The following is a 25411-nucleotide window of genomic DNA, read 5'->3' on the forward strand; positions in this document are numbered from 1 at the left end:
TACTTTACTATGTCCCACTCTCTTGATGTACTAGATCTTCCGATTCTTAAAGTAATCTATAATATGACTTTCCAGAATGTTAAAAACTGGTTAAACTGTGCTGATTATTAAGGACAATCATGTTCAGCGCAAAGCATGAAAAAGATTGTATTACAAGAGGAAATAGTGATAGTATAGCACTCTCCTAGAGGGCAGGAAAAAGGGATGCCGCTTGGCAGTTAGAAAGCACTAGAGGAGAGTAGTAGCTCAGAACTGAAGAAGACTAGGGTATGTCTTCACGGCAATCAGGAGGTGTGATTGCAGCATCTGTAAGCATACCTGATCTGGCTTTAATCTAGCTAGATCAATGCTAGCTTGAGTAACAATAACAGTGTAGCCATGGTGGCAGGGGCTATCCTCCTGAGTATAACCCTGCCCAGGCCCCTAGGTACATACTGGAGCAGCTAACCTGGTCTGCTGCAGCTACACTGCTACTGTTACTTAAACTAGCTTTGATCTAGCTGGGTAAAAGCTAGTTTGGGTATGACTACCCATTCTGCAATCATATTTCCTGGTTTCAGTGTAGCCATACTCTGTCAGAGGCTGCTGAGAGGTAAACAAGCAACTCTAAAAACTTTAAAATGGGGATCATTGGAGAACTTTAAGGAGAACTGACACTTCCTTTTCAGCTGAGAGGATTAGTTAGACAGTCTTTGCAGGAGAATAAAGAAGAAAACGGGGTTTGTGAAAGGTAATTGTTCCTAGGTTGTATTTACTCGGAGGAAAAAAGCTATCTAAAAATATATATTTTTCCTATTTGAATTATTTTGATTTTTTTCCAAACATCTCTTTTTGCAATAAACTTGCACTGGAGATGCATATGCCTGACTTTTCCAGCGCACTTCCTTTTTCCCTCAGCAAATGGAGGCTAGAAAATAAAGTGCTAAAGATGTTTGAACTTCCACTTCAGTCATAAGAGAATAGTCAAACATTTAAGAGTAAAATAAGTACTTGCCTCACTGCTCAAAATATAGAAGTGAACTAGTGGTGTACACACTTTCTTCTCTTAAATGTTTTTTACAGAGCAAAGACAGAGTTCATCTCTGCATTGTTTGTGTGCTGATGTTCAAGTACTTCAGTGGTCCTGCGTCATCTTGTTACCACCTTATTGTTACAAGGCTGGAGTCAAATGGGAGCTATTCAGTGTGTTTTCAGTGAGCAGCATCCTCTTGTCATTTTCCTCCTTAAACCCATTATTGGGCCTAATCCGGAGTCCATGGAAGTCACTGATAATTCCTGTGGTTTTAGTGGGCTTTAGAGCAGACCCTATATGCCACTAGTCTTCTGGGGGAACAGTTGGTTGGAGGCTGTAGTTGAAACATATGTGGAATAAGATTTACATGTGTGAGTTTTTGGAACCACAGCTTTAAAGATTATACCTAAATGCACTGTACAGTACCCAGAAAGTAGTGATCTGATTGGTGTGCGAACAATTCTAAACTCTAAGTATTTGGAATCTTAAATAAATGTGAACACTTTAAAAGAAAATGAAATTGAGTCTCTTTATTATCTAAACTGCTTAATTGGAAATCTTTTAATTCTTTAAAGGTACATTGTCAGGTGTATTAGGCGCAAAATATAAAGATTTTTTTGAAAAAGGGGGAAGCCCTAAATTTCAGTTAAAGATTTTCCTTGAATTTAGACATTCCCTTGTAATATTGCCAATACTGATAATCCCAGTTGTGTGTGTGAGAACTAGAGCATGAAACTGATTAGGTTAAAGATTTTTGTAATACATGCTAACATAAATTCAGATAATGTTAATTATCTCCTCTCCCTTCCCTAAGATTCCAAAATGGTGGTGGGAGAAACTCAGTTCAGATACGCAGGAGAAAAGGTTCTTTACAGTCTGAGAATGGTTACAGTATATCAGATTTACATAATTTAGAAATCTTGTTATGCTAACATTACGCTATTAAAACTGAAAATTAAAATTTTTATTTTTGCCATTTTTGGCACTATCTAGGCTTTCAGATACTTATCAGTGATTTACTTCAGTGTTAATATGGAGTCTCTACTCTTGCAGGTACAATTTGAAATTATAGTTTGCCATGGAATGGAATGGAAATCTTAACCCTCCCATTAAACAATCTTAATAACAAGAGAAAATGTACCAGTATGATTTGTCACAAATTTTAGTTTTTACAGTACTTGTTTTTCAGATTTAATTGTTGATGGTTGTTAATTGCAGTGTCAAATTTTACAGTCACAGTTTTATTGTTTTTAGTGCATTTTTTGGTACTGAATATGCATTATGCTGAGTAGTAACTAACCTGAAAACAAAAAACAACTAAGGAAGGGGAAAAATTACTCCTGGGGGCATTCTACACCCAAAATTAAAAATTTTGCATACAGTATTTTTGAATTCTGCAAAATTCTGCAAATTTTATTATTATAACACTACATAATCACACCAGTTTCAATTATTTTGGTAATTTATTTCAAAATGCAGGCTTGTCTTCACTACAGGGGTAAGTTGACCCAAGTTACACCAGTCCAGCTGCATGAATAACTTACCCCTGTGTCTTCACGGCACTGAATCGATGGGAGATGCACTCCGGTCGACTTCCCTTACTCTTCTCGGAGAGCTGGAGTACCAGGGTCAACTGGAGAGCATTCTGCCGTCAGTTTAGTGGGTCTTCACTAGATTGCAGCAGTGTCAATCTCCCCAGTAGTGGAGACTAGCTCTGCCTGTCAGCAAGTATGTCTATAATAATACAGACACACACAAACATTCCCCCAGGAATAGAGCATTAAAGAAACCCCTATGACAACCCCGTTCCTGTTTCTCTGCCTCCCCTGAGCCCAGCCAGGGGGCCAGACACCCACAACCCTCCCCGCAAGAGCCCAGAGATACAGAGGGAGAAACAGCCTTATGCTTGGTACCAGGCTTGCATGGAGTTTCCTGCACACTGCTTTTTCCTTCCCTCACAATGCTGGGAACAGCAGCTTCCAGGAACCTTCTAGCTCCCTCTCCCTCCCCCAGCAGTGTCTTCTATGTGCGAGTTGGGTTCTGCTGGGTCCAGTGGCCCCTGGTGGCAGCTAGCAGCACTGCAGCCCATTTCTGTGGGGGAAAGAAATTCTGTGCACACGTTAATTTCTGCAAAATTCTGCATTGTGCAGTGGTGCAGAATTCCCCCAGGAGTATACACCTGTCAGGGATGGTCTAGATAATACTTAGTCCTTCTATGAGTGCAGGAGACTGGACTAGATGACCTCCCAAGGTCCCATCCAGTCCTATGATTCTGTAATTCTGTACATTAGCGTGCCACAGTAGCGAGCGAGAGGGACCGACCAAGTTTCACTCTCTCACACACATGACTGTCCATTTTCCTCCCCACCCCCCCCAAAACCTGTGATTGCCCATCCCCCCCCAGTGGTGATTGCCCATCCTACTGCCTGCTACACCCCTGCCCCCAAGCGGTGACTTATGTTTCTACCAGCTGCTCCAGGCACCCAAACTGACTTGCCTGTGCTCCTAAGGAGGATCACACGACCGCTCTTGCGGCTTCCCTTTGCTTCCCCATCAGAAGTCATTTTTCTGCAGGGAAGCAAAGAAATCTGTGGGGGACATGAATTCTGCACAGAATTCCCCAGGAGTAAAAAATGCAACTAAAACAGTTAAATCAGTACGTAAGATAAAATTTTGAAAAAAGCTTTGCCCTAAAATGAGGACTGAGAGGGCAAGAAGGGGATGATGGTAGTTTAATTATCTAACATCTGTTAGTAATGTCAAATTTAGATCCTTTCTCTGTAGTAATTTGATTCTTACAAAACAGGTCTCAGATTCTCAATTTTGCATTGATGTAACATATTTCAAAGTTTACCTTGACAAACTTCCATCTCCACTCAATACATTTTCTTAAAACTTAAAGCCAAAGGTGGTAGGTCGTGGCTCCACCAGTTTTATCAGGCATAGTGGCCCCAACTCAAACTTGTACCTCCCCTTATTAAGTCATTCTGGTTACACTGACGGTCTTAACATTTTCCATTGGAGATATTGCTTAACCAGAATCTCTGGAAATGAGGAGGAAGTGGGAGAAACATCAACTGTAATAGTTCGGATTAACAGAGAGCCATAAATCAAGCTCCCAGGCTATTTAGCAGCCTCTGATCCCTCTGTCAAAACTCAACATACTTATTAATATTAAACATTGAATTCCACACTTTAAAGATAAGATAGGGAATGTCTACACAGTGATTAAACACCCATAGCTGGCCCATGTCAACTGACTTGTGCTGTGGGACTGTAAAATTGTGGCGTAGATGTTCAGGCTCAAGCCGGAGCTCGAGCTCTGGTACCCCACAAGGCAGAAGGGCCCCAGAGCCTTGATTGCAATCTGACCCAAACAGCTACACCACATTTTTACAGCCCTGCAGCTTGAGCTCTGCAAGCCCAAGTCAGCTGACTCAGGCCAGCTGCAGGTGTGTTGTTACTGTGTAGACATACTAAAATGTAAAATTGGTCTTGAGATTTCCCCCTCTTAAACCTGATATTGGCTAGTCTGGTAGCATGCTTGTGGTACTGCAACCATATTTAAACCCAGACTCCATTTCAAGGCAGACAAAAGTTCCTCTGGGATGTTTGTGTCCTCTTTTTAGGCAGAAGTTTGGCCTTCTTTTTTTTCCCCTCCAATCCGCCAACGAATCAGGTGTGGGGGGGGGGGGGAGGCACTTTAGGGCAGTATATCAAGGACACCAGGGGGATTCCTTTTACTCAGTACTTCCTGTTTCAGTTGTCAGTAGTGCTGAGGTTTCCATAGGTTGGAGTCCTCTGCTCCTGTTCAGCTTTGTGTATGTGTGGTCTCCCCCACTCCATAGCAGCATCAGGAAGGGCTGGAAGCCTGTTTACTGAGGCAGGACCAGGCTTTACAGATATTCACAGTTTTTCCTGTGATTTCATTATGTCAAGCTGAACATGTCCTCAAAACGAAAAGGCCAGGTTGGACAGAGGGGAAGAAAGTGCCCAAGGTATGGGAGTTTCCACTGACCCGTGCTCTAGCAGACTCCTTTGGTCCCAAATGCACCAGAAGCAGCAAGAGTCCTGGGCCCCATTCTGTCTCTCTGGTTCTATCCTCCGCTGTCTCTCCTGATTCATTCTCTAGAAGCAGTGCTGACTAACCCAGCCCAGAAATATCAGGTGTTTCTGTTGAAACAGCTTCTTTGAGTGGCAATGATCTACCTCCCACACTGTCAACACAAACTCCAGATCTCATCTCTCTCATTCTGTAAGGCTCCCAGCAGGCCCAGATCATGGGCATCAGTAGACCTGAGTCCTTGTTTTCTTTGGATCTCTTCATGTCTCATGCCCTTTCCAATCTTTATTTGACATCATCCCAAGAAGGGAAAATCCTCTGGCAGGGTGGATTTGATTTAAACCTCTAGTCAGGAAGACTCAATTTAATCATGGATTTCTACGTAAAAGTGCATTCTTGTTGGGTGTTATAACCTTTAATACATATTCTTCACAACTCAGAGATAGAGATGTAGGTTTCATTTTTGAAAGGTACACACTATACGTTTTTAAAGTGATTTATTTTGAAAACTTTTCAGATTAGTTTTATAGTTACATTGGAAAATGAATTATTGTTTGGTTATTTCATTTACCAAAGGTAATTGAAGCAGATATTTATGAAGTCATTGGGAGGTGAACTATCTCCAATTCAACAGGTTAATCATTAATATTTGGAGGATTTTCTTACCATGCTGTATTAGGAGGATAATATCACCAGACATTTAAACTGTTTTATTTGACTAAATCAATGTTGTGTATTCTGGATTTTTTTCTTCAACAGCAAGCATATAATATTTTAACAAAACAAGCATATGAATTTTTTAATTTAAACATTGAAGTTTTTTAAAATCAGGTTTGTATTAGTTAAAATTGTTTTAACTAAAATAGTTAAATGACATTTGTTTTTTTAAATAAAAATTAAATCAACTGTGTCAGACAGATCAACATGAGGAACATAAAATATTGGCTTCTGCAGCTAACTCAGTCATCTTCAGCTTCATTTTCCTGTTTGTTCATAATCTGGAAAAGAAAAACAAGCTTTCCTGCTTTTTCAGGTCCCAAACGATTTCTCAATTTGGAATGAATTAGTCCAAAGGAAGAAAATATTCTTTCTACACCAGCAGAAGAATCTACTGCTGTTAAAAGTGAGATTATCACTTCAACAGTCTCTGAATTAAAGTGCTTAAGTGACTTCCACCAGTTCAATGGTGTGACTTTCTTTAAAACATCATCAGCAAACATATATTTCTTGAATGGTGCATCATTCGCTCTGAAGTTTATTATAGTTGGCATAATGGAGGGATGATTGCTGGATGTCCATGTCATAGCCAATTCCTCTTCTTCAGCAGTTAAGGTTTGACCTTGGTACTGAGTATTGCAAATATTGGCAAGAAAATGAGCTGGAGACAGTGCTTGTCCCATTTGTTTTTTTTAAATGCTTGTAATTTAACTCTGTCCTTGCATATTTATCTTTTTAAGATCTCAGTTCCTTCCAAATTTCAACAGCATCAGCAATAGAACAGCTATTTACAGCTATTTCCCTTCATTTTGTTCAAGGCTATAGAAATAGGCTTCAGGGTGCTCAGCATGTGTTCAACATTTCTCTTAAGCCCAATGTTGAGAACTTGGGCTATTTTTTCACTATTTTGTTCACAAACTCTCATCAGATTAGGCCAGATCTTGATATGGTGCTCAAAACAGTCCACTACTGAGTTCCGTCGTACGTCTTGTGGGAGAGTTAGCTTGGTTCCTCCCACTTTTTCAGAGCAGCTGCTGCAAAGTGGTTGTTACGGAAGTATTTTGCAATTTCAACATTATTAGCCTTTATTTCTGGAACACTGAAGTCTTTGGCTAGGAGGTGCATAAATGAGCACTGCAACCGTATGTTATTAGCTTGGGACTCTCTTCTCAGTTTCTTCTAACCTTGGATACATTTGTAGCATTGTCTGTGACCAAGCTGCATACTGGACATTTGAATTGTTTTTCAGTTTATTGCTTTTACTGCTACTTCTTGTAAGTATTCCGCTATGTGTGCATTTCCTGATATATCAGTTGTTTCTATAAAGAAGACACTCCCTTCTTCAGTGAGAGGTTTCAGAGTAGCAGCCGTGTTAGTCTGTATCCGCAAAAAGAAAATGAGTACATGTGGCACTTTAGAGACTAACAAATTTATTTGAGCATAAGCTTTCATGAGCTACAGCTCACTTCATCGGATGTGAGCTGTAGCTCATGAAAGCTTATGCTCAAATAAATTTGTTAGTCTCTAAGGTGCCACAAGTACTCCTCTTCTTATTCCCTTCTTTGATTGTCAGACAAGCACATACAACAGGATCATTGTGGACATTGCTCCACCCGTCAAGACTCAGGTTAACAATTTCACCTTCTAGACCAGTGTTTCCCAGACTTGGGACACCACTTGTTCAGGGAAAGCCCCTGGCGGGCCCGGCCGGTTTGTTTATCTGCTGCATCTGCAAGTTCGGCTGATCACAGCTCCCACTGGCTGCGGTTCGCTGTGCCCAGCCAATGGGGACTGCGGGAAGTGGCAGCCAGTAAGTCCCTTGGCCCACGCCACTTCCCGCAGGAAGATCTGCCTATTTCAGCTTTATTTATTTTTTATCACAACTGCATCTAAAATGATAGAGTAACAAATATATTTTTTTGCTCAGACATGAGAATTCAAGACTAGACCAGAAGGAAGCCCTTAAGAAAGAAGTAATGAAATAAAAAAGTTTACCAACCTGAAGATTCTGCATGTTCAGATGTGTTCCTTTCATCATCTTCAACGCAGCTTCTTCCTGAGAAGGAAGACTTCTAATGATGTTGTTTCATTCGGTCAACCAGGCTTTGCATTGCTTTTTTGCACTGTTTGCGTTTTGCATGCATGCCTGTCTTACCCACAGGTAGAGGAACTTCATTAAAATATTCCCAAACTGGGTCTTTTTTATGGCCTGCTGTCATTATAGGTTTTCCCTTCTAGTGAGAGAATGGTATGGTAGATCTCAAATCAATGAGGGCTACACTCAGAAAGACCTCAAGACTTCTGGAATATGCTACTCAAACAGTTTCACTTTTGTTTCTGCTGCCTGTCCCTCCCTTCTCAGATTTATCTCTAGACTTCTTCTCCTTGTCCAGATCTACTCTGCCCCCAACAATCTTCTATTCATTGAACTTTCTGAAACTTTGCACTTTTAAAGAGAGGTAAGGGATTGACTCTGTGTACACAAATTTGCAGAGGGACAATAGGGTTGAGGTCTGTTATTTTTCACCTCTCTCTAGATATTTATTTATTTTAAAACATTTTTGCTGTTAACAAGCATGTTATCTCTGGAGACACAAATCCACGGTTTGAGAACTGCAAACTAAGCATCTCTGATGGTATCTTCTAGACTGAGCACTGAGTCCCATTGGGTAGATAGAAAGATAAACTAAATCTGTACAGAAGCCCCTGGAACCGCCTAAGATTGGGTCCCTAATCCATGAACTATTGGAACTCATTTACCAACTTTTCTTAAACATTATGTGAATATATTGTCTCATATAATAGAATTAGAATTTAAATCCCTATTCCAGAATGAGATGTTTTTGAGCTATAATGTATCTTAATTAAAACTATCTTTAGATAGGTTTTTTCCCTCAAAAAGCATTTTATCAGAAAAATGGATTTAAATAAAAAAATCTGATTTTTTTATTTAAAAAAAAAATAATTGATTTTTATCCACCCTGTCCTCTGGGAAGAGCAGTTTCTAATCTAGAAAGGAACAGCCATTAGCTGAGTGTTCCTAAACCTCTGACTGGACAATGGAATGGATCACTCAATAAGTTGCTGTTTTGTTCACTCCCTCTGAAGGACCTAGCACTGGCCGCTGTCAGAAGACAGGATACTGGGCTATATGGACTGTTGGTCTGCCCCAGTGTGGCTGTCCTTATGTTCTTTGTAGCTTTCTTGCCAGGGAAATACCATGCCCAGTGAAACCCTGTGAAAAAATTAGATGGCACTCTCAAAAAATACTTTGTTTTTTAGTAGTCTGTTTCCTGTACATTATCAGAGCAGTCATGAAACGATTAGAGCTTTGACTAGATCCAAAAAGTTTACCTTTGTGGTCTCTCCTGTAAAATATCATCCCTTTGTGATGTAGCATCCATCTGGGTGGCTCAGGATTCTTTTGGGGTGTCAGAGTATAACATGGCAATTTATAGATGGTAGGGTAAGCTCTCTGTCTCTATGCCTGGAGTGGAGAGAGAAATCTACTAGATGCGAATCTACATTGCTGTATGATGGGGTGACCTGAGGGAGCCCTGCAACACCGGAGTAAGAAGAAATGAGAACAGAGGGAGGGGGAGGAGGAGATGGGTGTCTTAGGCTGGGTAACTGTATGGTCAGAGCAACAGATATGACTTTAGCTGTGGCATTTTGGATTCATTGGTAGGAAGCTAGGTGGGGAAAAAAGGAGGTCAGAGGAAGAAACCTGCTTGATGGCCACAGCCAAAGTCTCGGTAAGTCGTGTAGCTTCTTTCTGCGTCCATTTCCAATCTGTAAAGTGGGAATAACAGTACTTTCCTACCTGACAGGGATGTTGAGAATAAATACAGTAAAGACTGAGAGGCACTCAGATACTTTGATAATGGGAGTCTTCTAAGTAGCTAAGATAGATAGGTGAGGTGGGCTTCTGTGTTGGTTAGCCAGTAATCTTGTGTGATTTATAAATTGGTTTCAAAATGAAAAACAAATATGCCTGCTGCTGAGTAATTAAGTAAATTCATAAAAGTATATCTCTTATCAACAATTACATGTGCTCCACAATATTACTAAGCAGCAAAATGACTGTCTAGCTCCTACAACAGCTCTGCCAACCCTTCCCACTCCCATCATTGCAGTGGTGTCTGCCAGGGATATAAAACAAGAGTAACAAATAAATACAACACTGTAAGCATGTATTCTTTTTTCTTTTCCTCTTGCTCTTTTACCACTTTTTTTCTCTTATCTGTTCTTTTCGTTTACAGTCTCTTTTTCTGAATAAGCTATATTGTCACTTGCGTGCTGTTTTCTCTCCCTTCTCTTCTTGAGTTTCTGCCTCCTCCTGCTTTTCCTTTCCATATCCCAGTAGTTCGACAGTCTCTTCACTCATAGGATTTGAAGCACCTATCAGACTAGCATAATTTTTTCTTAGTTTAGATGAAATATGGTTTAACCATTAACTCTGTTAAGTTTGAAAAACACATAGGTGGCTAAGTGTTAGAGTACACCACAGAGATAAATAAGAACAAAGAGTTGACAATATAAAAACTATTTTTGAACTATCCGTTGGATCTGTAATCTGTGTGAACAACTTGAAAATTTTCTTAAATAATCATTTTTGTTGGAAACCTTTTAAAACCACTAAATAACTAAAACATGCTAAACTATGAAGATCAGATGGAGATTAGAAAGACTAGAGCAGTAGTCCCCAAACTATGGGGCGTGCCTCTCTAGGAGGGCGGGGGATGCGGCGGGGCAGGGGCCAGCCCCCAAAGGGGGCAGGAAGGGAACACCACACAGTCCTGCTCTGCTTTGGCACTAGCTCCTGGCCTCGCTCCTAGCTCCCAGTGGCGGCTTTGGGGAAGGGAGGAGGTGCAGACAGCGGTAATGGGGACCCCCTGTAAAAAGTTTAGGGACCACTGGACTAGAGGAATAAATTAAGTTAACTAGAGTCTTAGTTGCCTTCCAAAAGCAAGGAAAGATTCCCCTAAGTCCTTTTTAATGGAAAGGGTAGTATTTCTTTGCGATATGCCAGATTCTGTCAGCCAGTCAAAAACATATTTTGAAGTAATGTCTAGAAAGGTGTTGATTTAATGTAAAGTCATATTGCCATTACTTCCAAGCTCCTGATATTTTGGCAATTTTGAGGATGATTGTCTTCGTAACAACACTTTGGTGAATTTGAGTTTTTCTGCACTGTCTGTGTGTAACTGACTGTTTAGCTTGCTTTATAATCTTAATTTAAAGTATTCTAATATGTAAATAAACTCATCAAATCACTAAGGATACTTGTGTTCCTGAATGCATAAGGCCAAATCATATACTTTCATTGGGGAGAAAAAACACTGGAGAGGGCCAGTAGTGAGGGAAATTCAGCAAGTTCCCCTGATGGGGTTGCTTCAGACTGGTTTGTTTGGAAGAATTAGGTATAGAGGAGGAGCAGAGCATTGTGCTCCCCAAACCTCCAGATTACAGGGATCTGAACAGAGATCCTCTGCAGCGAGTGCAAGGGCCTGTGCCTTCTTCACCACTCTGATGCGTGTGCACACAGGTAAATACTATCTGAATAGTAATATAAAACATTTCATGGTGATTATGGGATTCCCCATCTTTAAATTTTCTGACTGAAATTTTAAATATATCAAAGCCATAATATTGCATTGGTTTTAGGAGTGCTTGGTAAGCATAGGCATTTAGTAATATTGTAATCATTGAAAAATAACTGTAGTAAATCCTACTAGAAGATGGACAAACCAGATTTGAGGCAATGATTTAAAAGCTTTTCTTTTAACCTCCCTGGGAAGTGATTGTGAATATTGGCTTTTTTGAGGGAACAGGGAGGAAGTGGTGTGAAAAGAACATTTGGAGGTGGAAAGAGAGGGAGCTTCTTTAGAAGCTTGGGAGGCCAAAGGTGAATCTCAGGTGTTAATCTTATTCAGCCCTTATTGCTTAATATTTTCTTGGAAAAAAGGAGCAGGTAAATTCATCTTATCTAATTTTCTTCACTTATCTAAAATAAATGTATAAAACAATTGTTCTCAAACTGTTATTGCAGAGAGGAAGATTCAGACAATGAGAAGGATAAGAAACTCTGGTACTATAGCACAAAGGTCCAGCTGGCACAGTTAATTGAATGCCTAGACAAAGATTACTGGGAAGCTGATCTTTGCAAAACTCTTGAAGAAATGTGCCAAGAAATTCATCGGCATATGGATATCACGGAAGACCTTACTAACAAAGCACGGGGCAACAACAAATCTTTCCTTGCTGCAGCAAATGGTAGGAATATCTGTCTATCATGGGAATGAATGTTAAACACTTTCAGATTATGATTTTACTTCAGAGTCTTTAAACATTGCGGTAATGTCTGCCCCCAAGTTTCACATATACAAATGCTTTTTTGAAATGTATTGTTAATAACTTTCTCACATCAACCTGGCTGGCAGTAGCAATGTTAAGAATTTCTGAAGTTGCTTCTATACTTCCTGTTGTAAAAAGTTTTAGTCCTGCTGGACTGCTTGATATATCCTCTAGACATATTTTTCTAGCACTGCCAAACATACTTATGTCCTGAATTTCTATTGACTTAATGTTATGTTCCACGTAAGAGAGAGTGTGTGGTGGGGAAAGGGAGAGAGATGGAGTGTTCATTAGTAAAATGGTTAAGTATCCTGTTAACTGAATTTTATGTGGTAATATGACCATTGCAGAGAAAAGTCCAAATCTGTACCTTTTTTGGATTTCATAGGAATTATTAGTGGCAGGGGTTCAAAACGGAGTTGTCCTTCCTGTTAACTCTGTCTGGAGGTAATATTCTTTGAAGGAGTAGAATACAATTTTGAATTACCTGAGAAATATGACTTATATAACTTTTTAATTTTAGGTCTGTTAAGTTTTGTTTAGAGACCTAGACGTCTGCATCTGCAGGTCCACATATTTAATACTCTAGTAGCTTTCTAATTATTAGGAAATTTCTCCTGTACTTCCTATCTAGTACTTTGTAAACATTGACACTACAATTATGAATGAGATCTACTCAACTTTGTTTTAATTTAACATTTTTACTAACATTTCATTTCTCCACAGAACTTCTTGTTAAAAATTGAAGCCTGAGCCATTTGTTTTAATAGAATATTGTAGACTGCTGTCAAAGTACAGTCCCTTCCAAATGAGTGCCAAAGATATAAATTCCCTAATGTTAAATTTTAGAATTTCTAATTATGCAGCAATCTGGTGTAAAGTAAATGTTAAATGCTACTACTAACTGGGGGAAGTACATAATGCTCCTCAAACGCAACTGTATAATGTTACTAGTAAATGAAAGAATTAAGTGTTTTCTATGAGTTATGTGTATTGTGGCAATAATTCTTGGTTCAGATGTGAAAGATTTAAAGGAACTCCATGGATGTATGTGATTTGGCATTTGGTATAATCTGTTTTCTCTAGATAGCTTTGACAAAGTACAAAATCTAGGGAAATTCTAGGCAGAGAAAACAAGCAAGATGAAGTATCAACTACATAGAAGCTGTATCTGAATCCTTGTTTACATGCGTGCCCTACACAAGCTAATGATTTGTATCACCTGTGTGGTTTCCTCAAGGAACGAAGGCTGTAACTTACACGCTCAATATTTATTTCAACCCTTTTTTCTTACTGAAATACAATATGCATTTATGTAGCTTTGGCTATATTAAATTAACAGTTTAAGCAATTCAGCTTTTTATATCTTGATGAAAGGATTTTTATTAGTTATGAGATATAATTACTGAAAGTATGAAGTCTTTCAAAGTTTAGAAAGCCTTCATTCAACATTGTGAGCAAAGCAGCTATTCTTACGTCATTCAGAGAAGGAGTACAAAATAACAAAAACTAGGAGGTAGGATGGTGCAGTATTATTGAGTTTCAATGATTAATGCTCAAATCCATTATACTTTACTGGAAGCCAAAGTGAATAAGGATAAGAATGGCATGACATGGAGAAGGAATTGACTTGGTGAGAATTCAGTCACATGCAATCTGGATTGAATTGAGAGCACCCTCAATTAATTCTCAATAATAAGTTACAGTAATCAAGTCAGAATCACTATTTCAAGGTTTTACTGGTCAAACCGGATCTTATAATGGCAGTATAAGTGATGTTTAAAAAAAAATCCCAAAGAGACCTGTCTGGAGACACAGTCTGATTCCATAATTAATTCTTTCTACTTAATACTCAAAAGTTAAAACAGTGAATGTGAATCGCCATGGGTGGAGTGCTGCTCAGCAGATATTTGGAGCCAACCATCAATACATGTACTCAACTCTCAGTAAATTACATGGCTTGGATTTTTATAGAAGCAGTTGAACAGAAATTACACTGTACTTCAGTGCTTAGCATGACAGTTTCATATAGCTGTTCTTTGGTGTATAGATGTGTAATCCCAAGGGAAGGAGACAAAAGGAAGCAACCATGTAGACCACTTCAAAAAAAAAAAAGGCAGAAATAGATTTGATCCTGACCTCCTGAATTCCCCCAGTGTAAAGAGGGGCAGGAATAAACAGGCATATGACACTGGCCATGCAAATATTTTCAACAAAAACACTGGAGCAAAACCCTAATCTTTTAGAGAAAGTGTGATATCATCTTTAAACTTTATGTAGAACCCCATAACCAGTAAGCTGAAACTCAGTTTATCTACCATGGAACAATAAAGGACTGTGTAAAGGGGTTTGGTATTTTGTACATAACATAATGTTGAGAAATCAAGAACTCGAGCATTCCAATTTCCATGCATCTGAAAATGGAAAAAGGAGTAAGAACTTGGATGTTAATTTTTGTTCTTAGCTCCTGGCTTTTGTTTTGTGATTGTGAAAGGTAATGCTTTAAACCTGAAGGCCATCTTGATTTAAATGACCTTTGATTTAAGACTTCTACTTAATGGCTCTATAAAGGGTATTTTGATTCTTGTTGCCTGAATTTTACTGGTTTTTTCCTACTGTAGATGAAATATTGGATGCTCTTAGAGTCAAAAAAGGAGAAATAGTGGAGGATAAAAGTCAAGCAGCTGAGGAAACAGATAAGGACAAAAATGATGTTGAAAATAATGACCAAACAGATACTGAAAAAGGCAAGGAAGAACCTGCAGACCAACTACAGGAAAAAAATGAAGACACACCATCTGAACAAGACTCAGAAAAAGGAAAAACAGAAGGTAAAGAAACTGACCTTGCATTAGCAATATTTTTGTTGTTTTTAAATAACCTTTTACTAGCACATTTACTTCTGGAAATATTAATGTAATTTTTTACACTGGCAAGATTTTTTTAAAATTGCTTTTAAAGAGATAATGCTAGTTTGCTTCTTTATGGTTATATACCATTGTTTCTCTTTGGTAGTGTTGGATAGCTCATTTTCCCTACTGCTGTTTTACAATTTGACTCCATTTTTGCTTGGAGATGTCTGGCTTTTCTGGCATGAAGCTCACTGATGGCAGTCAATATGTGTACATCCACCAGTATCAAATGATTGATTTCTAATGCTATTTTTAAAGTAGAATTAAGTAGTTTTGGCCTGTTTCTGTTCTCTGATTCTATGAAGACACTATCCTTACTGCAGAAATACACTCAATATATTTTGGTGCTACAAAGTGGACATAATACAAGGAACTGCACGAAGTCTGCTTTTTAGCATGGATAAGGCCAGATGACATCCTAAGGAAATGTTAAGAATATCCTTAAAGATTTGTTGTGCATTTTACTGTAGAGCCAACAGACGTTGGGGATAAAAGTAACTCTGGGGCATCAAGCACAGACGGCAGCACCACAAATCCTTCTGCAGGAGAAACTAGTTCCTCTGAAGGGAAGAACGCAATGGGGTGTCAGTCAGAAACCTTTGATAGCAACAATGTGGCAGAGAAGAAAGTGGCATCAGAGCTCCCTCAGGATCTCTCAGGTACAGAGGGCGCTGTATCAATGCCTCTGTAATTTGGGGAACCTTTAAGATTTTCTTATTATAAATTCTGGTTTGTCAACTAAAACCATTTACAGTGTATGTTCATTCATGCTATTTGCTTTCACTGCCATCCTTTACTGCTGCATTGTCATCTAACATTTAGAATTTTTTAATGTGGTCCTCCCTGCTGTTAGCATATGCTTCCATGCCCTCCAAAGATTACTGTGGCTAAGCTTTTCTCATATTCTGTTTACTATATATTTTATTTTTCTTCATTGCAAACCATAGTGGTGGTGAACATCCTACAAAGGTTTATTTCAAGCTTTTATTTGCTAATGGCTGTTAAATCGTTTAACCTGTAATGTACTGTAAAAATAATTAACAAGAAAAAATTAGTATTTGCAGTTATTCATATAGGTTCTTGCATTGGGTTGCCTGGAGAAAAGTCTTGCATCATCCCAAAAATCTGTAGGCTGAAGCTTAATAATGTATGTACAAAGTTTGTTTTTCTTTTAAGCTGTTTTTTATTTCGTGCAGTAGTAATTTGCTACTCCATAAAATACAATTCTTTTCTTGAAACTCAGGAATGAGTATGACTTGCTTAGGTCTGGAGCATTAATTAGTACATTAAAACCATACAAATACTTTTTAGAAAAGAGAGAGAACATTGTACTTTTGACCAAATTCCTACATTAGCAACAGATAAGTTAATTTGAATAACTCATAGCATTAATTAAGATCATGAAAGTTGTATTTTCACTTGAATCAATATTACAACTAAGGTACATGCATCCGATGAAGTGAGCTGTAGCTCACGAAAGCTTATGCCCAAATAAATTTGTTAGTCTGTAAGGTGCCACAGGTACTCCTTTTCTTTTAACTAAGGTACTGCAGTTGAAAAAAGCACACTTGCTATGTTAGATTTGAAAGTTGGTTCTTGATAACTCATTGAAAAATATGGTGTGCTGTGTTCCAAGAACAAGTAAAATGCCTCCGTACAGACGTAGTTTGTAATGTTTCTGGGTGGTTATTTAACTTTTAAAACATTACTGTATTTAATTCTTTTGTATGAAATGACCCTCATTATTTTCCACCACCAGTTAGTTTTATTTCTCTCCATTAGTAAATAGCTTCATAATTGGATTAGCAGTTTTATGTACATCTCCAATAGGGAAAATGTGCTTGTGCTTGGGGGAAAAAAAAACATATTTTTGTTTAGGATTTATAGATCAAGCATAATTTTTTTTCCATTACTGTTCACAAATCACCTGTTGAGTACATATTTCCTTTTAGAGTTAATGAGGAAATAATCCTTTTCTTACAGGATATTACTGAAGGTGCATGGGGAAAGCACATATGCTTGATGATTCAAAATTTGAGTTTATATTTTTTGTTGAAAAATGCATTTATGAAGATGCTTATTGGGCTGGGCTCGGGGCTGCTGTTCCTTGTTATGTTTTTGCAAGTAGCTCTAGCTGGTTGCATCCAGCCAAGCTTTTCTACCTGCAGCCTACCCTGAATTCTTTGCTACCTCGCAGTAATAAGTCTGCTGCTACTGCACAGTCATAGGGACCTTTATTCAAGAGCGTGGGGAGACCTATGACATACAACAGGCAGGCATCCATTCCCACATAGGTGGAGCAGAAGCTGAGATGTAGATATGGAAGAGAGAATCTACCTACTTTCTTTCCAGCTATATGCCCTCTGGATCTCAGTTCATCATGTGAATGTAGGTTGGGAGGGGGTGGTCTACCTTCCTGTTCTCCTCCAAACTCCAGGCCTTAGATGATTCTGTCCTCCCCAACCAGCAAATGGGCAGGTTTGGGACCAAACAATACTGATCATGTTCTGGATCTGTGTCTCACCCAAAACAAGGTGCAGTGAGGTTAGGGGTGCTCTGAGAACCCTTGGATTCTCAGCAGATTTATTCCTCTGCTTTTTTGATGGTGAGTATTTCCCAGAGAGGGAGACATGACCCACCACCAGTCTCAAAAGGGTGGCAGGACCTTTCTGTTCTCTATTCTATATAGGGCTGTATACCACTTCACCACCAAAGTATCTGAGCACCTGACCTTCAGCACCCTTGGGGAGGTGATGTCCAAAGTCTGGATTTTGTCCAGGGAGGACTCCAGGAACAGAGGGCCCTCGGGAAGAGGTTGTTCAAGTTCAGGAAAAACCCCTCCTTGTGTTTCCCTTGTACAAGGTTATCAAGGAGATAGGGAGCCCTGAAATAAGCCCAATGCTCACCAGGCCCTAAACCTAATTGCACCTTTTCTTTTCTGTGCCTGCTTAAGAGATAGTATGAGACCCAGGGGTCTGTCCTGCATGTTGGCATCCTAGTCACTAATTCGGAGAGTCCGAGTTCTAGATGGAGGAGGTGCGTTTTTTCTGTAAGATTCTGACCTCAGGAGAAATCCATGACCTGATCACAGACCATATTGGCAGGTTCATCCATAGCCTTTTGTTCCAAAACATCAACTGTTTGGTTCCAACTTCTGAATCTAGACTCTTTGACAGATCACAAGTACATGGAGATCTGGACCAACCTGCTTGGTTTCAGACTTACTGCCAGAGGTCTTCCTAGACACACAAACCTTGGTCTCCTTTCTACTTATGAGTAACCTCATGGTGGGAAGAGCTGCTGGTTAAGGGCAAGATGCCAAGAGCGACAGACACTGAAACTCATTATTGCTGCTTTAAAAGTGGGAGGCCTTGAATCAAGCCCTTCAGAGCTTCCAGGTTCAGGACTGCCTGTGGAGCCCGAGTAGTCTTCTTTCGTCCTTCTTTCACTATGGTTGCTCAGATTCTCTTAAGTCTTGCTACCAGATGAGGTTCCGGAAGTCGAGGACTTTAAGGGATGGGCTCAAACTGGCAGACCAAGTAAATCAAACCAACTAAAATGTTTTTATGTCAGGGAAGCAAGACTCTTCCCCATCCCTTTGGAGGGGCAGTCCATTTCTTCTACCAGTAGTGAGGGGATGGAACACGAAGTACCTGCTAGGTGGCCAATTACTTCACTAGAATACTTCATGGACGTCCACCCTCTTCTGAGTTCCTAAAGATTTTGTCCATCTTCTGTATCTCATAGAACAAAAAGCCAAAGCAGTAGGCAGGCACGTCATTTTTAGAATATCAGAACCATCACAGGCGTGTTCTGCAGGGATCTACTCTGATTTTGCTAATTATAACATGACATGGATAAAGATTTAACTCTCACCATCCTGGATATTCAGAAAGCCATTGGAGTAACAGGAAAACATGATCAAATCAGGTTACATTAAAGATGTTATAGATGTTAATTCTGAATTTCCCTTCTTTTGTTACTGTCAAAACTGTTTAATTTTGTTGTAGAAAATGTCCTTTACAGATGTTACAGATAATAGATGGAGGGTCTTCATTTTTCATGTGGGCACTTGAACACTACAGTTATTTATACCATATATGTGAACTAGTCTGTGTAGAGACTTGTTTCCAGTATATGTGGACAGGTTTGGGATTTTTTAAGAATTTCTAGTTTAAAAACGGCAATTCATCCAGTCAGAGTAGATGTTCCTATGTATATTCATTGTCTTGGTGAAGCTGTTGCTTAGCTCTAAGAAATGAGGGAGGAACTGCATTTTAAATACAACGACAGGCAGTGTGATCCATTTACATCTAATTCCGAGATGGTAAATAAAATACAGATTAAAAAAATACTTTATGGGCCACTGTCAGTTTAAAAAAATGTTCTTTATCTGTTACTAATAACACTTTTAATAATATAAACTGTAAGAATTCTAAAAAAACTTCTTACCATTAATGTTCCATTTTTGCATTCCCCCTAGTTTAGATAACAAAACAAGCTAGTCACTTTCATTTCTTGTTTTTTATTCTCTAGCACAGTACTGTAATGCTTAGGTTGCAGACACAAAACTAGGGAGTCTACTTTGTTTTATTAAAAAATATACTCAGTAAAAATGTATATAAAAATTAAAATGTTTGACTTCTATATAGTCTGTTTTACAAGGCTTGTTTTTATAAAACATTTAGGTTTTGTAATTTTGGGAAAAAAAGTTGTAAAAGTATAGCAGATATTTTTTTAAAATGTAAGTATTCTTCTTTGATGGATCCAGTGCTCTGGATAGAAGTCATAACTCATGGGTATTTCTCTGCAGTCTAGCAAAAGTCAGAGTTTCTTTGAGGGGAGGAGTAGGTCCTGGAAGCATCATCACCTGCACTCGTGCTTGCTGAATTAATCACACCTTTCCTCAGTAAACATTTCCAAAGAAGCAAAACTTAATTTTTTTAAATTTTTTTTTAATGAGTAAAGCTAAAGAAATCCTGCTATTATGTTGTCAACACTGCATCAATTTTTAGCATGATTTAACATTCCCTCTTGTCCTGACTTGAAGACAGATAAGAAAATCTCATGCTAAACCAAACCTGTATAGAATACTAGACAAGTTTAGGGAGTATCTGTCCAGAGCACTGTATCTACATGAGGAGAAACCAAAACTGCAGGTAAGAAAACTAATTTTGTCTTTCTCTGAGAGTTTGACAGCATAGATCGTTTTTAACTTAGTATATGTTTGGTCTTTGCTGATTCACTCTTTCTTAATTTGTATTTTGATGAACATATATTTTGGTAATGTTAACCAGCAGTTTCAGAATATCAGGATGTGAAGAATATCTTGAATGGCAGGTTAGGCAGAAAATCCGGTTTGAAATCTAGGAGAGGTTAAATATAAAGAACAAAAGAAATAGTGATTAATTTTTCATTTGTGGGTTTCAACTACATGAAAAGCATGTAGTTGTCTATAAATAGACAAATGTTTATATTGGCAATATTTATGAAGATATTTATTTATGTAGAATTTGTCTATTTAATGCTTTGGGTTAAAACAATCACTTATTGTTTTTACTTTCTTGCTTATTTGACCCTACACATTTTGAAAACAGTTGTGATTGATTTGAAAGCTGATTGGGGAGAGGGAGATCTTTGTTTCCAGTAGGTGCATATGCCTGTGTATGCTTCATACATTGTTAAAGATTTTAGGTAGACTTTTTGAGGTAATTTAAAACCACCAATTCTTCCATGTTACAAATGAGTTATTGATGTTTCAGTAGCTCATCTGACTCTTTGAGTTTTTAACTTTAAGAAAAAAAAGTAAGCTTAATTGATACAGTACTAAATATCTAAAGTCCTTCTTTTGTAGAAGAAACTGGTCAGATGACCCCCAGCATCAGTCCTAGTGCATCCGCTGCACCCCTCCAGTCTGCCGAAAACAGCAACAGCAGTGAGCTAAATTCTATGCAGAATGACTCCATTAAGACATCTGATGATGCTGAAAATGCAGAAGGAGGATCCCAGACCTCAGAGGAAACAGGTAAAAATAAGTGTCACTAAGCTTGTTTCTAAACTTGATTCTTAAATTTCATAATTCCCATATATAAACACATTTGCAATGTATTACTTTCGTTCTTTTTTCATGTTTGTTTAAATTATGTTTTTGTGGCAGGGGAGAAATCCAATGGTGAAAGAAGTGATTCTCCATGCACAGGGAAAGGCACATCAGGCTCGACACGAATGCTTACCCGATTACGAAATCCAGATAGCAAGCTGAGCCAGATGAAAAGCCAGCAGGTTGCTGCTGCAGCACACGAAGCAAATAAATTATTTAAAGAAGGCAGAGAGGTTTGTACTCACTTTAAGAATTTCTAAAATATAAAATTATATTGGTAACATAAGAAGAAACCACCTTCCTGCTACAGTCTTAAGAAAATGGGGTCAGTGACATACTAGGAGGTACATGAGAAATTCACAAGTTGGTAGAATTGCCATATCAGAGGTAATTCTTAGGTTTTTTTGTCCTTTATTCCACCCCCTTTCCCTCTGTGTAGCTGCTCTCTGATTTGCTCTCTGTAGAGTGGTGTGACAATAACAAAGTGGAGTAGAGTCACTTTTCTTTAGTGTGAAGCAGGTTCTTTTGGTTTCCTTTTCCAGGAGAGTGAAGCAGTGGGTATGGTGTACACATAAAATAGTTAAATATATTTTTACCCCTATTTTCGGTGATCAGATATGAAGAAATTCTCTTGCTAGTTGTAACATCCTGGTACTTTCTTGTCATATTTGACTGTCATGTGCCTTTGTGTATTCCACTGAGGGGTGTGCATACGCTCCATGCCTCTGAGATTGAGGATTCTTGCTCGCAATGTGTGTTGGTCCATGCCTATTCCCTTCTCCTCCTCATGCTCTGAACTGAGGGCATAAGGGGCAGCAAAGACGGACAATTTCTGCAGTTCCTTTCTACTTCCTGTGGTCTGAGATGGAACCTCTTCTGTGTCTGCAGGGTTTGCTAATTGCTTCTGCGTCAAACTGTAAATATTTCTAAATAACTTTTAGATACAGTTTTTAGATAGATTTTATACTTTAGGTATAGTTTTGAGCAGTCAGGACCTCGGGAAGTCTTCCCCTATCTTGAGTCCCCACCCATACGGGATGACCAGTATGCCCAACAACCATGCATTTAAGAACTGCGTTTCCTGCCGTTGTGCCTTCCCAGTCAGCGGTGGCCATCTCAAATGTTTCTACTGCCTCAGGGAAGCTCACGTCCCCTCCAAGTGCACTTTTAGCCAATCTATTCCAAGCTGAATGCATCAAACCTCTGAACATAGGCTCTGGAGATTCCTAATAAATCATGCTATGAGGTGCCAGTTCAGCCTTCGCCCAACAGACCCCTATGTACATCAGGCAGAGGCATCAAGAAGTGCCTGTCGGAGCACAATGACCTCTGCGGCTGTGGGACTTATAGGAGTAGAGCTGAGGACTCCTCCAAATGGACATGAGAAGAGTAGGAGACATTCTGATAAGAAGCAAGAGAAATCTGCCTCCAGGTATGCATCCGAACAAAGGACCTCTTCTCCGACATCCCCTAAGTCAGGTGTGGCTCTGTGCCCTGGTGGGAGTGTCAGGAGCTCACAAGGAGCACATCATTGTCTCACTGCTCCAAAGAGTAAACCACCCCAAAATTGGCATTAATCACAGGAGCAGGATCATACTCATTACCGGTCAGAGAGAAGCCAAAGTGGATGCCTTCTACATTGGTGGTACTGTCGTACTATGAGAGGGAGATGTCAGTACCAAAGGCCGTGACAAGATCGAGACTGCTGGTGCCACCGAAGAAAGAGAGTCCATGTCCATATGTCTGGGGATAGATACCCCGCCCCCATAGGACTTTGCCATCCTCTCAAACTTGGACTCTCTCATCTTGTAAGAATGGATCCTAACAAGGGAGATCACCACATTATCGATCCAAGGGATGGAAGAGAGGGAGAGCCACTCACCAGTACCATCTACCAGCTGGAGCATATCAAGGTTGGCACCACTCTGGGAATCTGAAGCTACTGCCTCCTCTGAGTCAGTGTCAACACTACCATTGAGACATAGGGTCAGTCCAGACAGAGGATCCAGAGTCTCTTGGGCACTATCCTGATCTTATAGGAGCGATTATGCACCTCAGGACTCCATGGGGACCACCTCAGTTCCCATTTGACCCCTCGCACTGCCCTTTTGGGATCCCACAGGACCCATACATGCGATATCCCGAGTCAGACAACATGAGCAGTGTGCTACTTCAAACAAGGGAGAGCAAGGTCCGCAACTCTCTGTACAGAAATGATCAATCTCTCAAACTGGTGTGCTTGCCACCAGATCATCCTCTCAGCATTGCATCTCCCAGGAATACACCACAAGTTAGACAGCCTCAGCAGGCACTTCTCCAGGGACAGCAAAAGAGAACTACACAATTTGGTAATAGAGAACGTATTTCAACAATGGGATCCCCATCTTCGGACTTCCTTGGGCATTTCTTGTTCTCTTGAGATGCAGTCTGCTGTTGCAAGGGGACTCAAGGTCCAGGCTCCAAAGGAGAGGCATTTTTAATCCCTTTAATTAGTCAGGACACTAATATACACCTTTCTACCCGTTCCACTCTTACCTCAGGTTCCAAGAAGGATCAAGCAAAAGGGAGCATTGGTGATTCTTATTGCTCCAGATGTCCCAGATGGTTCTGGTTTCCCAACATTCTGCAGATGTCAAAATGTTCATACAGCTGTATTCAACTCTTTCCAGATTTATTGATCCAGGGACTGAGGCAAAATCAGGCATCCCAATCCAGCATCCTTCCACCTAACAGCTTGGCATTTGGCTGTATGATGACCCTAGAAAAGACATGCTTGGAAGCAGTTCATTACCTCCTTAACAATAAAGGAGGAGACCATGTGAGAATGCCACACAACAAAGTGGAAAAGATTTTTTTGATGTGTTGTCAACATTGTCAGCCTCAGGGGATTCCAATATCTGTGTCCTCTTGGAATAGCTTCTCTTCTTAGACTTCATGTCTACTGGTTAAATCCCTTTGGATGCAATTAGCAGCTGTAAGTGCCTATCGCAATAACTTGATCTCCACCATGTTGTGACAGTTTCCTAAAGGGTATCGTTAAAACCTTTCCCTGGTACTGAAAATTACCCTGGGACCTCAGCATAGTCCTGTCAGCATTAATGGAGGCTCCCGTTGAACATTTAGACATATATTCCTTAGTCCATCTATTGATGAAGGTTGCTTTTTTGGTGGCCATCACACCAGCCATGTAGGCTAGGGGACCCTCATGGCACATCCTCTGTACACAGCCTTCCAGAGGGACAGTCTCCTGAAGACTACACTTGAAATTCACACCCAAAGTGGTCATAGAAATTCATCTAAATCAGGCTGTTCACTTACCTGTCGTCTTCCCAAAGCCATATGCCACCAGTGAGGAGAGGAAGCTTAACTCCCTGTATGTCTGAGCCTAACTCGCTGTATGTCTGAGCCTTGGCATTCTACTTCTAGAGGACTAAACCTTTTAGCAAAATCACCTAGATTACTTGTATCCCTTGAAGAACATATGAGAGGTGAAACAATCTTGTCCCAAAGACTGTCCAAATGAAGTTTGGACTGCATCCTGCTCTATTACAAATTGATTCATAGATATTAAGGTCAGAAGGGACCATTATGATCATCTAGTCTGATCTCCTGCACAAGGCAGGCCACAGAATCGCCCCCCCCCCCCCCCGCCCCCCCAACTCCTGCGAAAAACCTCTCACCTATGTCTGAGCTATTGAAGTCCTCAAATCATGGTTTAAAGACTTCAAGGAGCAGAGAATCCTCCAGCAAGTGACCTGTGCCCGATGCTACAGAGGAAGACGAAAAACCTCCAGGGCCTCTTCCAATCTGCCCTGGAGGAAAATTCCTTCCCAACCCTACATTGTGTGAGGGACCACTTGACTGACCCAGGCTGCAATGCTTCAAGGAAATTTGCAGGGCAGCACTGCAGGGTTCTGTTCACACTTTTACGAGACATTACGCCGTAGTTTAAGCTTCTACAGCTGAGGAATCGTTTGGCAGAGCAATCCTCTAATTGGTGGTACCGCTAGGGTCCTCACCCTTCTCTTCAATGAATACTGCTTGTGAATTGCCCTCAATAGAATATACATATGGACAACTCAAAGAAAGTTAGTTAGTTATTTACCTTATAATAACTGGAGTTCTTTGAGATTTGTGGTCCCTATCAGTATTCTAATACTCACCCTCCTTCCCCGCTGCTGCTGAGTCTTATTCTAAGGTTACTTGCATTAGGAAGGTAAATAGAGAGGCAGTCTGTCCACGCTGCCCCT

At 39.8% G+C, this 25411-nt stretch overlaps 1 protein-coding gene across 11 annotated transcripts in view; it reads left to right on the top strand.

Annotated features, from left to right (window-relative positions):
• The window catches only part of BPTF (bromodomain PHD finger transcription factor), a 90167-nt gene that overhangs the window by 23264 nt on the left and 41492 nt on the right, over positions 1 to 25411 (top strand). For 10 of the 11 annotated variants that reach the window (XM_077832958.1, XM_077832954.1, XM_077832961.1 and 7 more), the window contains exons 3-7: positions 11845 to 12068; positions 14771 to 14980; positions 15532 to 15720; positions 20916 to 21086; positions 21219 to 21394. In XM_077832958.1, coding sequence (XP_077689084.1) covers positions 11845 to 12068; positions 14771 to 14980; positions 15532 to 15720; positions 20916 to 21086; positions 21219 to 21394 — 970 coding nt within the window. The remainder of the gene's footprint in view (positions 1 to 11844; positions 12069 to 14770; positions 14981 to 15531; positions 15721 to 20915; positions 21087 to 21218; positions 21395 to 25411) is intronic. The other variant, XM_077832963.1, reaches the window with a different exon arrangement.

The sequence above is a fragment of the Eretmochelys imbricata genome, chromosome 14 (genome assembly GCF_965152235.1).
Source record: "Eretmochelys imbricata isolate rEreImb1 chromosome 14, rEreImb1.hap1, whole genome shotgun sequence".
Classification (NCBI taxonomy): Eukaryota; Metazoa; Chordata; order Testudines; family Cheloniidae; genus Eretmochelys; species Eretmochelys imbricata.